This window comes from Apodemus sylvaticus, chromosome 5 (genome assembly GCF_947179515.1).
Source record: "Apodemus sylvaticus chromosome 5, mApoSyl1.1, whole genome shotgun sequence".
In the NCBI taxonomy this organism is placed as follows: domain Eukaryota; kingdom Metazoa; phylum Chordata; class Mammalia; order Rodentia; family Muridae; genus Apodemus; species Apodemus sylvaticus.
Window position 1 is genome coordinate 53,248,308 of NC_067476.1, and position 17,242 is coordinate 53,265,549.

General features: G+C 35.0%; 1 protein-coding gene across 2 annotated transcripts in view; it reads right to left on the minus strand.

Annotated features, from left to right (window-relative positions):
• Positions 1 to 3,028: 3,028 nt before the first annotated feature.
• Sp3 (Sp3 transcription factor) overlaps positions 3,029 to 17,242 on the minus strand; it is a 47,492-nt gene continuing 33,278 nt past the window's right edge. For both annotated transcript variants that reach the window (XM_052182701.1, XM_052182700.1), the window contains 3 exons: positions 12,310 to 12,502; positions 6,822 to 7,018; positions 3,029 to 4,757 (listed from right to left, as the gene is read on the minus strand). In XM_052182701.1, the coding sequence (XP_052038661.1) occupies positions 4,441 to 4,757; positions 6,822 to 7,018; positions 12,310 to 12,502 (707 nt within the window). In that variant the 3' untranslated portion in view covers positions 3,029 to 4,440. The remainder of the gene's footprint in view (positions 4,758 to 6,821; positions 7,019 to 12,309; positions 12,503 to 17,242) is intronic.

Sequence of the window (17,242 nt, forward strand, 5' to 3'; positions counted from 1 at the left end):
AGAATCTTCTGTCGTCTCTATTCTCTTCCCACACCCTCAACCACCAGTCTTTTTACCAAGTGTCCAGTTAATAGGTTGCCTGTGGTGCCCCCCACCTTCTGTAGAGTCTCCTTGACTGTTCTTCCAATCCCATCATCCAAGCCTATGCTCCTTTCCCAAGGTTGAGTCCTCAGCTTAAATGCAGTGTTTGAAAATTCTGAACTTGAAGACTTCTTCTGGGAAGAAGGCCCATGATCACCCAGAGTAGAAATCATAAATTTTTCTCACAGCACTTTGCACATGCAAGTAATGCACATGTAAGCATCGGGTTGTGTAACGATAAGCAAGACAAGAGACCAACAATCTCTTAACCTCAACACTGAAGATCAGCCACTAATACCAAGTCTGTTGCCAGAGGGTCAGCTAACTGGTTCCTGGGGTCACATAAGGCTTACTCATAGCAGGGCACATTAGTTAGTCCATGTACATTGAAAATACTTACCAACCTCATAAAATTTAAACTTTAGTATATTGTATGTCAACTTTTAAAACCTAAATTTCAAGATTCTAATTCAAATATTAATTACATTATAATGAAACAAAAACTTTGGAAATCTAAATTCTAGGGTCTAAACTACAATTAGAATCTGAGGGGCATGCCTACTGCCCTTATTTTTCCCACAAAACATTATTGGGACTTTATAATACTTTTTTTTTAAAGGTGGCTATTTTGGGAGCCTTACAAAAATATACAATCTTTACAGGCAAATATTAAAGAGTTTGCAAGGGCACTCATGCATAAATTTTTATATATAATGTGGCACATATATGTATATGCAGGTAAATTACCCATACACATAAAATAAGAGTTTTCTTTCCAGGTCCTGAAATGACTGAGTCTAGAGTACTTTTCACATAACCCATGAGTTTGACCTCATAGAACCTATGTGTAAGAGACCAACACAATGTTGTCCTGACGTATACTGTAGCCATAGAGCACTGATACATGAATATTTTCTGTCCTGAAATGCGTTCTAATGCAAACCAGTATGGTGGAACTGATATGTAATCCCAGAACTTGGGAGGCAGAGGCAGGAAAAACATGTCATCTTCAGCTATGACAACTTCAAGGGTACCCTGGGCTAAGACTGTCTCAAAATATAAAACCGAGTTCTGGGATTTCGTGATGGAAAACACTGGTTAAGAACTAATTTTTCTACTTATTAGTGCACATGTACATGATCAGGTGTTTTATGCGCATGCAATGATTGTCACTGCATGCGTGTGAAAGTCAGGCGCTGATACTGTGAGGTTGGTTCTCTCCCGCCACCTGTACCTGGGTTCCAGGCCCAGGACTGCACTCGGGTTGCCATGCTTGTGGTAGCATGCACCTTTACATACTGGGTCATCTTGCTGGTCCCAAGAACTATTTTCTATAAAATGTGCTACACATTCCAACCTATTTAACATGTTGTTTTAAATATATTAAAGTACTTTCACTATTTTGAAGGTCAAAGTTGTAAGGCCGTTGGTTTTGTAGTATGCATGCCTCCTTTTAAGGAGCAGAGTGGTGTCTTTAAGGCACACTGGACATGCAGCTCAGCAGATTAATTGCACTTGTATATACATAAAATGTAAATTCTAGCCATTTGTAAAAACTGACAAAACTATTGAAGGATGTACAATGAAAGACAGTCCTGTCCACTAATACACATTTTACAACTAAGAACTTGGCTTAAGAACAATTCTTCAAATACTTTTTCCAAAACTAGGTTAGGTCAGCCAGCCTAATTTGTGAACCCCAGATCCAACACTCAAACAATATAGACAGAAGTACTTAAGTCAAATATTTTCACCTGTTAAGCAAAAGCTCTCCCAAGTCCACAAATACACTTTTCGAGACCATCAATTCAATCATCTAGTCTATAAAATATTCTTGGGAATTTTTTTTTATCAAAATGTTTTGAAACTGCCTATTTTCAATTACCTGAAAACATCTTGGCACTGGGAATAAGTCAGCTGCGTGCTTAGCTTACCACATTAGCATGAGGACTCAAGTCTGAGTCTCCAAGCCCACATAAAAAGTGAGATGTGGTGGTCCTGCACCACAGAGTGAACAGGACTCCTCCCCCATCCATGAGGGGAGGATTCCTGAGGTTAGCTGGCTGGCCAGCCTAACCTAACTGGGGAGCCCCCAAGTCCTAGCAAGAAACCTTGCCCAAAGAGGGGCGGGGGGGAGAGAGGAGTCAACCACTCCTAAAGTTAACCTGCCTATACCACCCCATTACCACCTCACACAATCTACCTTCTGACTCAGTATTTGGTTCAAGTAAGCAACCTCTACTTATAAAATCTAAATGGAAAACAATTTTAAATAGTTCCCTTTTCACGGTCTAAATTTAAACCTCACTTAGAAAAACTGCCCACAATTACTGTGTGTGCACCTAGAGTTGACCCATGCACTATTAAGTTACAACTGAGTGTCAAGTTGGGCCTGAATAACAGACATGGAAATCTCACTCACACTATGTGCACATGGAAAGAAATATTCTACTGCCTTTCCCCGTTCCTACTCCCCCTTATTACCATTTAAGACTCACACATATTCAACACATACTCAAAACAACCTTCTGAATAGCTTCCACTTGCCATGATTACCACAGCTTGTCTATATTATCATTTTCAGAAGTACTTATGTAAATTCATAACTCTCATAAATCAAAATACTTTGCAGTGCTTTGAAAAGAGAAACAAAGAGTAGTGTGTAAAACAGTGTTGATAAAACTGATACAAATAAATGTAAGCTAAGAAATTAGACTTTTTCAAGCTATATTTTTCAAGTTTCAAGTTATATTTAATAAATTTATTTTTAAGTGAAAAATTAATTGCCAGCACCTCTATACACCTCTTTTTAAGTAAATATATTTATTTACAATCCCAGCATCTGAAATCAAGAATCTAAAAATAAAAGTCTAAAGTAAAGAAAAATAAGCCAGACTTTCTTATCCATACCATTGCAGTATTTTAGATGCATCGGACTACAACAAACTCAAAAGAAAAAAAAAATAGTGTTTTATTAACTACCACACTGTTATAATACACTTTAAACGTACAATAAGGTAGCCTTTAAATCTGAGGTGGTCTTAAAGATAACAAATGAACAGAATCCAACTTCCTGAAATAGATGAACTGCTGTAGTTATAGGTACATGTAGGAAAATTGTAGAGCTCTTACAAGACCAGCAATGTAATTTTATTTTGTACATTTTTAATTGAAAATATAAACAATAATTAAAAAATAAAAAGAAAATACAGCATAATAAAAAACATACATTTCTCAATTAAATGTATTGGATACATATAAATTTTAAGGGAAGAAGCAAAAAAAAAAAAAAGGAAAATGGTTGATATTTAAGTGCAGACTACCTAGATTAAAAAAACTTAAAAAAATATCATAAAGCTTCTAGTTCCTATGACTAATATCCATATGGTTGGAGTATCGTCACTGTGGAAGTGATTTTGTTATGTTTGCATATGTTATACTTTATTGGTAATTTACAACGATGGCTTTTAAGGCCCTGGCAGACATATTTTTTGGAAACAAGATTAGATTTAAAAAAAAAAAAAATCTCTGCTAAGACGCAATACACCTTATTATTAATTTTTGGTCCTCCAAACTTCAGGAAAAGGGGTATTCACCAGAACATTTTACCACCCAAATGCTTCAACCTACACATTTTAAACTTTTTAAAAACATCGGTTATATTGCCCAACTTCATTATTGAAAGAATATTAACAAGACATTATTTTGGCAAATTAAATCTTAAACATGGCTTTTCAACAGGATTTAAAAGGTGACTATCCCTAAAGGTCCATGTTAAAATGTAGTTTTCAAAATCTTACAAGAGTAATGCTTAAAATATTGTACAGTTAACCTAATTAAAATAATTAGCTTCAAAATGACAAATTGATAAGCTAAGTAAAGCCTACACTATGTAACATTTGCTTGGAAACTTGATTTGTCAGTTATGCATAATAAAAATTCCAGTCATCAAGAAAATTACAAAAATTTATAACATGATTTCTTTCACCCACCAACTTTTTTATCTTACAATAGATAAATACCAACAGTTTCTCATTTTTACACTAAACCACACAGGATTGATGCATTTGGTTAGACTACCATTCGCATTGTTAAATTCAATTTTCTCTTTATATAACTTGGTAAAATTTCATTTCTTCTAGATTCCAAAAGTACCTACAAAACCCATGCAAATTTTACCATTTTTAATATACTATGGAATATCATACAAAGTAAGGCATTTCAGTGTCATGTATAACCAAGTTACTGTCAATCCAAAAATTTTTGCACATCAATAAAAAGATATCTAAGAACTTAGGAACAATATTCTTCTCACTACTGTATAAAAATAACCACAATGAATAAGTATTTGTGTAATATTTACTCCATTGTCTCATTTCCAGAAACTGTGACAAGCTGTAAAGGTATTTCAGTGTTGGTAAGGATGTCTTGATTGCTGGTGGCAGAAGTATTAACAGTTCCTATCCCTGACACAGACCCCTGTTGAATATTTGCAAGGATAAGTGTTGTTCCTCCTGCAGTAATCAAGGTATCATCTCTCCCAGCTTCCACAGACGCTAGCACTGTACTGCTAGAATGAATGACTTTTTTATTTTGATGTGTTTTAATGTGTTTGGCAAGGTGGTCACTTCTCATAAAGCGTTTTGAACATTCTGGACAAACAAATTTCTTCTCACCTGTAAAAGAAAGCAATTAAACTGCTTAGTTTTAAAATTCCACTTTTACAGATTAATGTTACCTATCCTAAGATAAAAGGTTAAAACTGTACTGGTTTCATGACCTGCCCCTGTAGGAATTCCCTTGTAGAAATAACTCAAAATATTTGCCATTTTTATGGTTTGATGAAAACATATGATGGACAGTTTAATATTCAAAGATTTTAATACTCCATGCTAAGAATCTCAACAGAAACCTGTTAAATACTTGCTAAAATCACTACCTGTGCACTTAAAATCTAAACTGTATCTTTTAAAAGACATTAATGTCATATCATATTAAACCTTCTATAATTATGAATTCAAATACAAATCAGATAGCTGTATATTAAAGCAAAGACAGAGTATTCAATGAGATTAAATTCAAGAATAATGGAGATACCTAGCTAACCTATTTCAGTTGAGCATCAAGCGCAAAATAACAGCAAAAGTCTATTGCTTATTAAAATATCCATGTTAACACATGTTAACCCTAGCTTATTTTCCAGCTTAAGTAAATCCTCAAAGACACAAAACACTGAACTTCAATTATGTTCAAGACCCACTAGGCAAGAGTATTCATAGAAGAAAAGGCAAACAGCCAACCTTGCAGACTCACTCCAAGCTATACGACAGTAAGTCTAATAAGCATTTTCTTTTCTCTTCAGATTGCTTATGTGAAAGGGTGACTTGCAGGTAACTGAACTGTCCAATTTTTTCCTAATTCATACGGATTTAGTTCTACTTAACAAATAAGGATCATATAAAAATGCTTATCTTCCCCATGTCATTGCTAGGACAAAGTTCTCACTTCCAGCAATGTACCATCATTTTTCTACAAAGTTATTTCCTAAAGTCTCTTTGAAATACCAAATCAGAAGAAATGTCCCACCACACACTACCACTACATACCATCAGGAAATGCTAACACATTAATTATACCCCTACCCCTGAGCCACTCGCTGTGTTTATTGAGCACGTTATCAAAGCTTTAAAAGGCGCTATCTTAGAGGGTCAAGTTCTCTCTTTATACCCAATTGGGTGATAAAATAACCCACACTTATTTGATCAGACTTTTCGTCTCCATATACATTATTTTTTTTCACAACCTACCGAGGAATTACCATTGGGGAAAATTCTGTTGGGGGCCATTTTACGGTCTATACTCCAATCACTCAGTATTACTAGAACTTTCTCTCCTGAGTATATTTAGTACAAATGTAACCGAAAATCTTGCTACTGGTATACTACTCTTTTTGTTAGTTTCAAAGACACCAGTTAACCTCATCATCTATCATTATACAAGAAACAGAACTACAACAAGCAGAACCTAATGTGCATGCATTGCCTCATACTTCAAGGTCATCTTCAAGGTATGATGTTTAAAGGCAACGAGCAGTTGTGAAGCATAAAGCATGTTCTCACAGTGTCAATTAATTCTTCAGCACTACATATAGACTGATGGACACTTTGATCATTTAATATTAGCAGAAGAAACTACATTGTATTATGTTAGACTGCAGTTTTGAGTTAGTCAAACTCATACAATCACCATGACACTGTAAAAAAGAAAAATGTGAGTTTCAATGAAATACCTTTTATTCACATATAGTATGTTTTCAACAGAAAAGATGAAATGTGAGAATTTAGCAGAATAAAAAAGATTCTATTTGCTAGAATAGTAAGAAACAGCAAATAATGTAAAATCTGTCAACTGACAAGACAAATATGCTTTAAGACATTCAACAGTCAATGAAAGCTAGCCCAAATCCATAAAAAAAACTATTTCACAAGAAAATAAATACTGGTTTGTTCTTTAAAATTTAGTTACCAAGAGTGAATTTTTGATATAATTAATCCCATTTTAAAGATCTGATCAAGTAAGGTATGCTGACAAACTAGTATGCTCTACAGCCTACACTTCATTTTGTCTGCTGAAACTGTTAGAGACTAGGAATGCAACTCAGTGTTCTTAGTGTATACGTGAGTTCATCCCTAACAAGAAAGGAAGAAGGAGAGAGTAGAAAGCATAACAGTATTAGTAACCTGTATGTGTTCTTCTGTGCCTCTGTAACTCATCACTCCGTGTAAATCTTTTACCACAGAACATCCAGTTACAAATAAAAGGGCGCTCCCCAGAATGCCAACGCAGATGTGCTCTCAGATGTGAGGTTTTTCCATAGACTTTACCACATCCTGGTATATGACAAATGTGTTGTTTCTTTTTCCCAAGATTGGTACCTCTAAAAAAACACACAGAATAATATACATTTATATCAAAGCATTCAAAACCATTTGTGCTATAGCTTCTTGAATTTCAAACAGGAAATATCACCAACATATCAGTAACCAAAACCATTATAAGTCTATAAGTGAAAATTAATGGTTTTTAAGCATACAAATTTAATGTATTTTTATTTCAGAACTGATTGTTGTCTGATATATTCAATAGTAATATAACTAAAAGGATACTTCATACACAAAGAATGCACAATAAAGCTATTAACTATCCCATCAGAATCGTTCGCAAATACTATGCACAGAACCAATTCAATTAATAGTACAGGAAACTAGTTTTATTCGAAGTTATTATGTCAGATATAAGTTTTATAATTTATTATCCAAAAAATAATGTACAAAAACTCATCACAGGTACAATTGGAAGGTAGATAGACAGCTTAAGCAGGATTTTAAATTAACATTATTTAAGAACAGAACGGTCATACCCTGACATACACTGATTTGCAGATGCACATTTTTAAAAATTAGCTAAACCTAAGTTAACTTTTCTAGTACCCCACACAACAAATACAAATCAAAATTATCTTTACTGTTAAAATATTGCCCCCAGAAACCATGCAGACACCCAAAATTATTCACAAAATATCATTTTCTCCACAGTGCAAAATTTTACATTACACTTAAGTATTTGATACAAAGGACAGTTTGGGAGACGTTCTTAGACGAGTGAACAGAGACATCTTAATCTTAGTTTAAAAAGAAACTTTTTTGAATCCAGAAACTGCATTTCAATAGCATTAAACACTACAAAAACATTTCTTGAAAACCAAAACTGGATTGTTAGTAAATTATCCTTTTGAAAAAAATGACTTTTTGGACATAATTATCAAAACTACACTGTACAAACTTTACAGTGTTTCTCTAAGATTTAAACAAAAAGGAAAAAAAATACCTTTAAGCCCTCCCCCAACTCCCCTCCTCCCTCAACTCTAGTGTAGCCTGCAAACCTTCCACAGCTACTAAATCCTCCTGAACACAATATACCTATCGTTTTTCAAACTTCACTGGAAAATGCATATTCCCCCACATTTATATTTTAATGTACTCACACTCAGTAGCATGTGAAATTGCCATAGGACAAACAGTGCTAACGGTGCAGTGCTGGCTGTTAGGTGCCATAGGTGTTCTGAACAGGGAGACATCAATGTGGGCTCCAGTAGTTAGAGAAGGCTTCGTGGAGGAGGTGGGTAGGATTTAGATAGAAAGGAGGGAAGGCATTCCAGGCAGAGGAATAGCATAAGTAAAGACAAGGAGGAATCATGCTGTTGTCTCAAGGGCATGGATGTCATAATCTAATACATTCTAGTTCCTGCTCCAGTCCACCCCCAATTTCTAAGTCTCTTTAAAGAGCTGAGTTGAGAAAAAACAGTTTTTTTCTGGCTTATTTTCAATGCTCAAATCTTTCCATTGGTTAGCTTTTTAAATTTTGCTTTACTCTTAAGTAGACCTAAGAGAAAGAACAATGCCTTTATTGGTATAAATATTGCGTTCACCATAGCAATTTCACAGGAGACCCAACTCAGTTCACTCATGACTTCACATCCCCCCGCTAGGGCTACCGCGTGGGTGAAATAAGTGTGATTTTATAAACTCAAGAGAGAAATCCACAAACTTAGCGTAATTTAGCCTGTGAGCACCAACAAAATACAACACTGACAAATGAACAGCAGCAAGCATGGGTTCATGAAGGACTGAGAAAACAGTGGGGAACTTTTTTTTTCTATTGAATTGTAAGCCAAATGAAGAACAGTCATTAAAAATGGGACATGCATCTAAGAAAAAAAACAAAAATCAAGTTGTATACTACTGTACCACAATTTAAGGTAAATGCTTAGCTTGCTGAAGTCCAAGTTATTACTTAAGGAAATATGAACCAAGGAAGACCTAGATAGACCATATGTTTTCACAACCTATCCTATGAAGGAAGGGAAAGAGGCCTTCAAGTGTAATCGCGTTTCTATCCTGAACGCATTAATGCCCATTATATAACCCCCTGTAATTAACAATTTTAAATTTCTGTTTCTAACTGCCTAAATTTGTGCTCTAATAATTCAATGACAACACAGAATCCAAATTCTGGACAGAGTTACGGAAAGTTTTAAGAACTCCCGCCCGTTTTGCTTACGGTGGCAGAAACACAAGCTGAAAAATGCTGACAAATAAAACTTTGCAAAATAATTTAATGGATTGATGCTTAATTCATGCAAAACCCATGTTAACAATAATGCCTTTAGATCATTTTTTCATTATTACAATTGTTTCTTCAACTAGACTCTAAAGACTGGTTCTGCTATATAAAGACTGGCTAACTGAACAATTTCAATTTTTTTATTTAAACCTATTATTTTATCTTCTATGTATGAGTTCTTTTCTTGCATGTAGTCTGTACACTACAAGCATGCAGTGACCACTGAGGCCAGAAAAAGGTATTGGACTCCCTGGGGTTCCATTTACAGATGTTTGTACACTGCCAAATGGGTGCTGAGAACACACGTGGGTCCTCAGCAAAGAGTCAATGCTCTTAATTACTGAGACATTTCTCCAGATCCTGAAATATTTTCTTTTATAGCTGGTTGAAAAAAGTAAACAAGACAATTTTCTAAAGATGAATGAAATGAGTTTTCTAAAAAATACTAGTATACATTGAGAAAATGGTTAAGGGAAAAAAGGGTTAAAATCTTAAAAACCAAAAATTTGAGTTGCAGAATGTTATTAGACTATGTTAAGGCTTCTTCTAATAATTAAATACTCTATACAAGTAGGCCTAATGCATTAATACTTACTGAATTCTGCTCAAATCAACTCTTAACTACTATCCTAAGAACCTTGATGTGTTTTATCACTTAGATTTAGTACACCACTAAAACAATGAAGATAAAAACAAAAACAAAAAACCAAAAAACACTAAGATTTACTTTCTACAATTTGTGGCATAGGTAAAATTTTCAGCCTCTAAAAGGCTAGCTTGTTCTGTTGTTTAAGAATGTTTGCTACTTGTGAGCTCCTTTACTCGTTCGTGTAATACATCCTGTAGACAGAGCAACGTAGGAAAAACTGAGAAATACACTTGTATGTATGAAAGTTCACATAAATTAACAGTTCCACAAGACAGACAATTCACAAAATAAAGTTAAAAAAAAAAAAAGTACTGGAAACGTTCAACCTCACCAAGCAATAAAACACACACTAAAGTAAAATAAAATAAAAAAAGCTATTCTTGCCTATCAAACTTTAAAAGCTGCTTTTTTTTTTTTAAAGTAAAAAGTAAGAAATGGTTACTAAGACATTGCTAGTGTTATGGAGAAAGCAGGACAGCTATTTAGCAGACAATTCCTTTTGACCCAACAATTCTATTTCTGTCAACATACACTAATGAGACAATCAGGCAGATGTGTGAGGATATATATGTGAGGATTGTGACAAACCCCAAAGGAGAAAGTTAAATTATTATTTATCCACATACAATATATTATACATAGAGTAAATAATGACACAGATCAGACTTAGAAATAAAGCCACATAAATTTACAAGACACATAAACAATGAGAGTAAGATGATTCTACTTTAAAATATATGTAACACTGCACAAAAATATTATGGTAGTTAAACCTTAAGGAAGTATATTATTTGTGGGGCTTTTTTTGTGCTATTCTCTGAATTTGGGGGATATGTTAGTTTAGCAAATTAATTAAAATTAAAAATGTTTAATTTTAAAAAGTAAAGCAAGGCCAAGCATTGACCCCCAATTATATTTGATGAATAATGTATCTTGAAAGTGCCTCTAAAAGAGAGTAAATTTCAGAAAAGTTACTGCTTCTCCAGAAGTCAGCATCCAGTATAAATATCTGAAGGTCAAGTTCAGAAGCAGATCCTCTGAGTTAGCAACAAAATGTAAAGCTAAGATTTGGGAGGGTATAAATGGGTACAAAATCTAGTTGTATAATGTTGTATTCCCTTCCCACTCTTGAGGCATGGTCTTAAACTATAGCTCAGGCTAGTCTCAAACTAGTGGCAATTCTATATCTTACTGACTGCACAGGTGTGTCTAAGTAATTCACCTATATATGTGATACATATGTGCCACTTGTAAGAACAAAGTAAGTTTTCAAATGTTAGCAGCTATCAGTACCCTCCCCTTTTTGTGGTTTTCGGGCCTCATTGAGAAATATCTGTCCTAGTTATTGTTGCAAACAAACTGATCGAAGTACAAATCAATCAATACGATCAACCAGAGAGCTGAAAGATAATCTTATAACCATAAGCATTCGTATACAGTAATACTGTTCAGCACATTTTGCATACTTAAAGTAGTACATAGGAGAAAGGTATTGTAGCCTTTCACAATAATGACTGGAGATTTGGTAAACACAACTTTGTGATTCAGTCTTTGCTTCATATATTCACAACTGGACAAACAGATACTAAAACTACTGAAACTAAACAGAAATGCCATTGTTGTCATTATGACATAATCTTGGCTGTTTATTACTTTCCAATTTAATCACATCTTGCTTAATACCAACATTGCTATCCGTTTTCTTTTTGCTAACATTTGACTAATAAATCCTTTTTATCCCATTTTCAGTAACATTGTACCAATCATTTGCATTGTTTCTTATTAGGATGGCTTTAGTATTTTCTGTAAGTCCATCTCTTAATAAGTTTACGGTAGCTACATTTAAAGTAATCACCAACCATTCTGACATTCTGAGCTCATTCCTATCACAGTGTTTGTGTGTGTGTGTGTGTGTGTGTGTGTGTGTGTGTGTGTATCTTTAAAAAAAAAAAAAAGGTAAAATACTACTGGGCTACTCTCAAAACAAATCCCCATTATTAATGCCTTTCATCCTCATTTTCTGTTGAAAATAGAAGTAATAACACTTATCAACTATTTGTGAATTTCTTACATTTATATGGCATCTTCAAGCTATAATTTTTTTTCTCTGTATTTAGGCCAAACTTATTGCTGGTCAGCAAACAGGCTAATAAAATGGGGCCTATAAAATTGCATCTGTTATATTCTTTTAACACTAAACAAATTTAATTTAAAAGGCATTTATATATAGAATTTGTCATTTTTGTCTAACTTCAGCTACTCATACAGACACACACCCAAAATGATCATGTAATGAATAATTTATCATAATTAAGTGACATGGCATGCAATATTTTAAAAATTGGGGTGATAATAGCACTCCTGAAAACAACAACATGTCTTTGATGTGTGCATACCTCCCACCACCTTCTTTACAGTTCGGACAGGTGCAAGCTACCCTCCGAAGTCTTTTTCCTTCTTGATGCTGCTGGTCCCCTTCTTCATCTACCACCTGCACTCGTAAGTGTGTCAGGTCATTGGTATTCAGGGTGGAGTCACCACTGAGCTGCCACTCTTCAGGATCAGGTTCTTCCTCCTTGATCCTAATATCTGAAGATAAAAGGGGATCGGCACACATACATGAGATGTAGCCTACTGCTTTAAAGAGACAAACATTAGTTTCAAACTTTAAGTTAGAGTATTACGTTAAAAAAAATCAACTATTTGTAAAGCATATTCATTTTTCTTTCAAAACAATATTTTGTTTTTAACAATAACTTCAGCAGAAGAGGGAATATGGTAGGCAATAGAGCTTACTTTTTAAAAACTATCCAATAAGAAATGTGAAACTTCAAATACAGTTGTTCAATTAGTCAACTGAGGTACTAGGGGGATAATCCTGGGACCTCACGGTCCTTTTGTTTTTTCCATTTAAATTTTTTATTGAGACTTGTTATGATTAAGATTCCCAAGCTGGTCCTGAACTTGTTCCCTCCTGCATCAGCACACCAAGTAGGTAAAACTTGATTGAGGCTGCAACAGCAGGCCCAATCGATTAATCACAAAGTTTAATGATCAATTTAGTCTGAAACTTGTGTCTTTAATATCTTACAACTTGTAACCACTCTCTTTATAGGTACCATATGAATGTAAAGGAATGCATTCACGGGGCTAGGGACATACCTCAGTCAGTATAGTAACCTGCCTCAAAAGTATGAGAGTTCAGATCCCTAATACCCACATAAAAGTTGAGCACTCCAGTACACATGGGTCATGAGGGTAAGGCCAGCATCAGGAAGGATACACACTTCCGATTCTGAAAAAGAGTCTACCTCAAAAAGTAAGGTATATAATTGAGGCAGACACTCAAGGTCAATCGCCAGCCTACACACACACACACACACACACACACACACACACACACACACACTCACTCACTCATGCGGTGGGGGGGGGGGGGGGAGGGCAAACATACAGAAGATACACCTGCATTCATTTTTACAGTTTAACACACAAACTCAAGCTTTAAAGTCAAGGATTAATGAAGTACTTAAAATGGCTACAACATTGCTATATAGAAGGATGAGGCAGTTTGTGCTTTATTATAAACCAGACTGGAAAGCAAAATGAATATAGCTAGAAGGTGTGTTATAAAGATCCTTATATATCAATAATGCATCGTCTTTCTTTTTCTCTTTTTTCCCCCTAAGACGGGATTTCTCTATGTGGTTCTGATTGTCCTGTAAATTACTCTGTAACTTGGCTGGCCTTGAACTCAGAGATCCAGCTGCCTTTGCATCCTAAGGGCTGGGATTATTAAAGGCATGCATCAATCACCTCCACCACCCAGCCCAATGTATCACTTTCTAAGTGAATCTATGGCTACTACATTTTCTGCAACCTCTAAACGTGGTTTTAAAAGATAATATTGGTAAAAGTATCACATAAAAAAATCTTCTAAAGAATAAAAATAGAATAACACAAAAAATGTACACAAAAAAGATCCCTAATTCCTGAAATACATGTATGTAAACCTAAAAACCTTATTTTAGATAATAATCACTAATGCTTTAAACAAAAATAACCTTGAAAACAATGTGCAAGGATAGGGTGTGGCTCGGTGGTAGACTGCACCAGCACCAGGGAACATAAAATGTACCTTATAACTATTCTTTTTGTATTTAAAACAGTAGGGCAAACCCAATCACATAAAGAGTCTAGAGGAGGGTGGGTGGAGTGGGTGCATATCTTTAAATCCAGCACTCAGAAGGCAGAGGCAGGCGAATCTCTGAGTTGGAGGCCAACCTGAGTTCCAGGACAGTCAAGGCTACACAAAGAAAAAACAAAACATAAAACCAACCCTGAGAAAAGGGAAGAATTCTGGCCTGGGCAGGGAGGATATTAGTGTCAATAAATGACATAAAAATTACTGAAGGGTTGGAGAACCATCTCAGTGGGTAAGGGATTGTGCTGCTTTTGGGAAGGAACCATGTTTGGTTCCTTGCACCTATTTGGTGTTCCAAATTCTTTAGAGTTCCAGTAACAGAGGATCCAATAGCCTCTTCTGGCCTCCAAGGGTGCCTGTACTCATGTGCACATACCCACACATAAATACTAACACATAATTATTTATTCTACCTTTTAAATTCATTTTTATTCTTAATTATGTGGATCTGTGTAAGTACATGTAAATGAAGGTACCTGTGGATGTCAAAGACTTTAGAACCCTGGAGGCAGCTAGCTATAAGCCACCTTACTGAGGATCTAACTTCGGTCCTCTGCAAAAGCAGCACATGCTTTTAACCACTGAGCCATCTCTCTCCAACGACCAACACATACACATAACTATAAGTAAAATAGTGAGCAATAGGGCATTAATAACAAGTATAATTTGGTGCATGTTGTTATACATATGTACTCTCAAATCTCTGAAACCAACCTGGCCTGGGGGTGGGGGCGGGGACCCTCTTATCACAACAATATAAAAAAAGAGACTAGAGAGATGTCTCATTGGTTTAAGAACACATGTTACTCTTGCAGAAGACCTGAGTTTGGTTCCTAGCACCCACATCAGGCAGCTTACAACGGTGCTTGTGACCAGAAACCTCTGGTCTCTGTGTGTATCTGCAGCCATCTTCCTACACACACAAATAAAATAAGTAAATAATACTTTTAAAAGAAAAAAGCAAGTATAAACAACTTAAATGTGTTTGAGAAACATGGAGCAGAAGCTTGAAAGTTTAAAAACAAGAAATGCTCTGTTCTCAGAGACAGTAAAGACGACTATGCTTCACTGCTTATGAGAAAGTTGGGGTATGTGTGTGTGTAAGTGGGGCAGGTGGGAAGGTCAAAATGCCAGGAAGAGATAATAATCAAGAGAGTACTTAAAAGGTTTAGATGACAGGGCAATCAACTTTTCCCTCTGTTAGATGAAAGACAGAAGAACCACTCACTACTGCAGGCATCTATTGAAATCACCTAGTGTAAGCCTACATGCAGTATGAGTTTCATCTGGTGGCTGAAAAAAAGTAAAGGATAGTCAATTTCTTCCTTCTATATTTTTAATAGAGAATCAAACATAAAAAAATCTTTCCAGATATTATAGATCATAGCCTCTGCCTTTCATTATAATGTCCAACTGTCACAAGGGAGACATCTTGCAAAGTCTGCAGTTGTACAGTATTAGCTCTAACACACTGAATAAAGACAGCTTATAGATATATACATATATATAGATATATGAGAATTTTATCAGATGTTTTTAAAAACTGCTGTCATTTAAGTCTCAATCTTCTGTATTTACTCAACATCACTTGTTACATTCTCAGAAGTGGGAAAAAGAGCAGAGGGAATACATTATAAGGATATATCTTAAAAATATACAGAGACAGGAATGTTGTGAGTTCAACATCAGTATGGACTTTTTAGAAGAAAATAAGAAATACAATAAACCAAGTGCTATGTCCCAAGACTTAGGAGCCAGAGAGAGAAGGACTGCTTCACTTTGAGGCCAGCCTGGCCTACACACCTGCAGGTCAGCAAGGACTATACATAAAACACTGTCTCTCAACAAACAAATGACAGAAAGATAATATATCTAAATAGGAACTACTAAAACTTAAAAACCATCTAGATAACAAACACACAAAGGTAAACATGGAAAACAACCTGACAGAAAGAATGAAGATATTTTAGAGCAGTGAGTCTCAACTTTTCTAAGGCTGCAATCCTTTAATATATAGTTCCTCATGCTGTGGTGACCCCCCCCAACAAATTTTTGTAGCTACTTCATAAATGTATTTTTGTTGTTATGAATCACAATGTAAATATGATATACAGGATATCTAAGATGTCGCCCCTGTGAGAGGGTTCTTTCTGAACCTTCAAAACATGCTTAAAGAATATGTCACAAAACAGATGCTAACAATTTAGTTTTCTTTCTTACTATACAAACACCTTAGCCAAGTTAAAAACTCAACACATATTGTCCATCCAAAACAAACCCCCTTGTATCCCCTTGTCATTAATAATTACTCAAACTATCAACTTGAGCAAAGTCTTGTAGTACATGCTAGGCCCTCTCTTTCATCTCTCTCTCTTAAGTCACCCTGTATTCAACCTGCCAAAATTTTGTTCCGAAACAAAAATACAATGACATCTCTTTACTGAGTAAGGTAACACATTAATTTTCTAGTTTCTCCTGGATTAAGTTCCAAAATTCAAGGAAGGACTCAGGGCGGGGGGTAAATATATTATTACAATGAGTTAATGTATGTTCTATATCTAAACTCACAGAATGTACACCACCAAGAGACCTCGTATAGAATGTGTGATTGGCTGGTAATAATTTGTCAGTATAGAAGTCACCCAACATAACAAATATGTCACTCAAACAGAAGATACTTCCAAAATGGATAATATCTAGATATAGGAAGATTTGTGTTGCAGGAGTAACTAATTTCTTGATCTGTGTTTAATGTGTTTTATCTTTTAAAATATCAAGTAAATGTACATGATTTATATATTTCCTGAATGTTATACTTCAATTTCTTTTATTATGTTTGCATCTCTAGTTCTTTCCCCCATCTATATGAAGTGAAATCCAGAAATTTAGGCTATCTTCAAAAACTTAAGTTAATAATTTGAAGTTTAGAATGTAATTTTATTTATTCAACAAATACATAAATAGTTGAAACATGTTAAGTCACTCTTCTAGGTTCTAAGGAGAAAATTGTTAACAAGAGTTACATTCATGTATTTATCAGGTTTACCTTTTAATTTGGAGAGGACAAGTAAGCAGGCAGCACTTGGTAGCAATTACAATATAGAGAAAGAAAGGCTAAGGAGAAA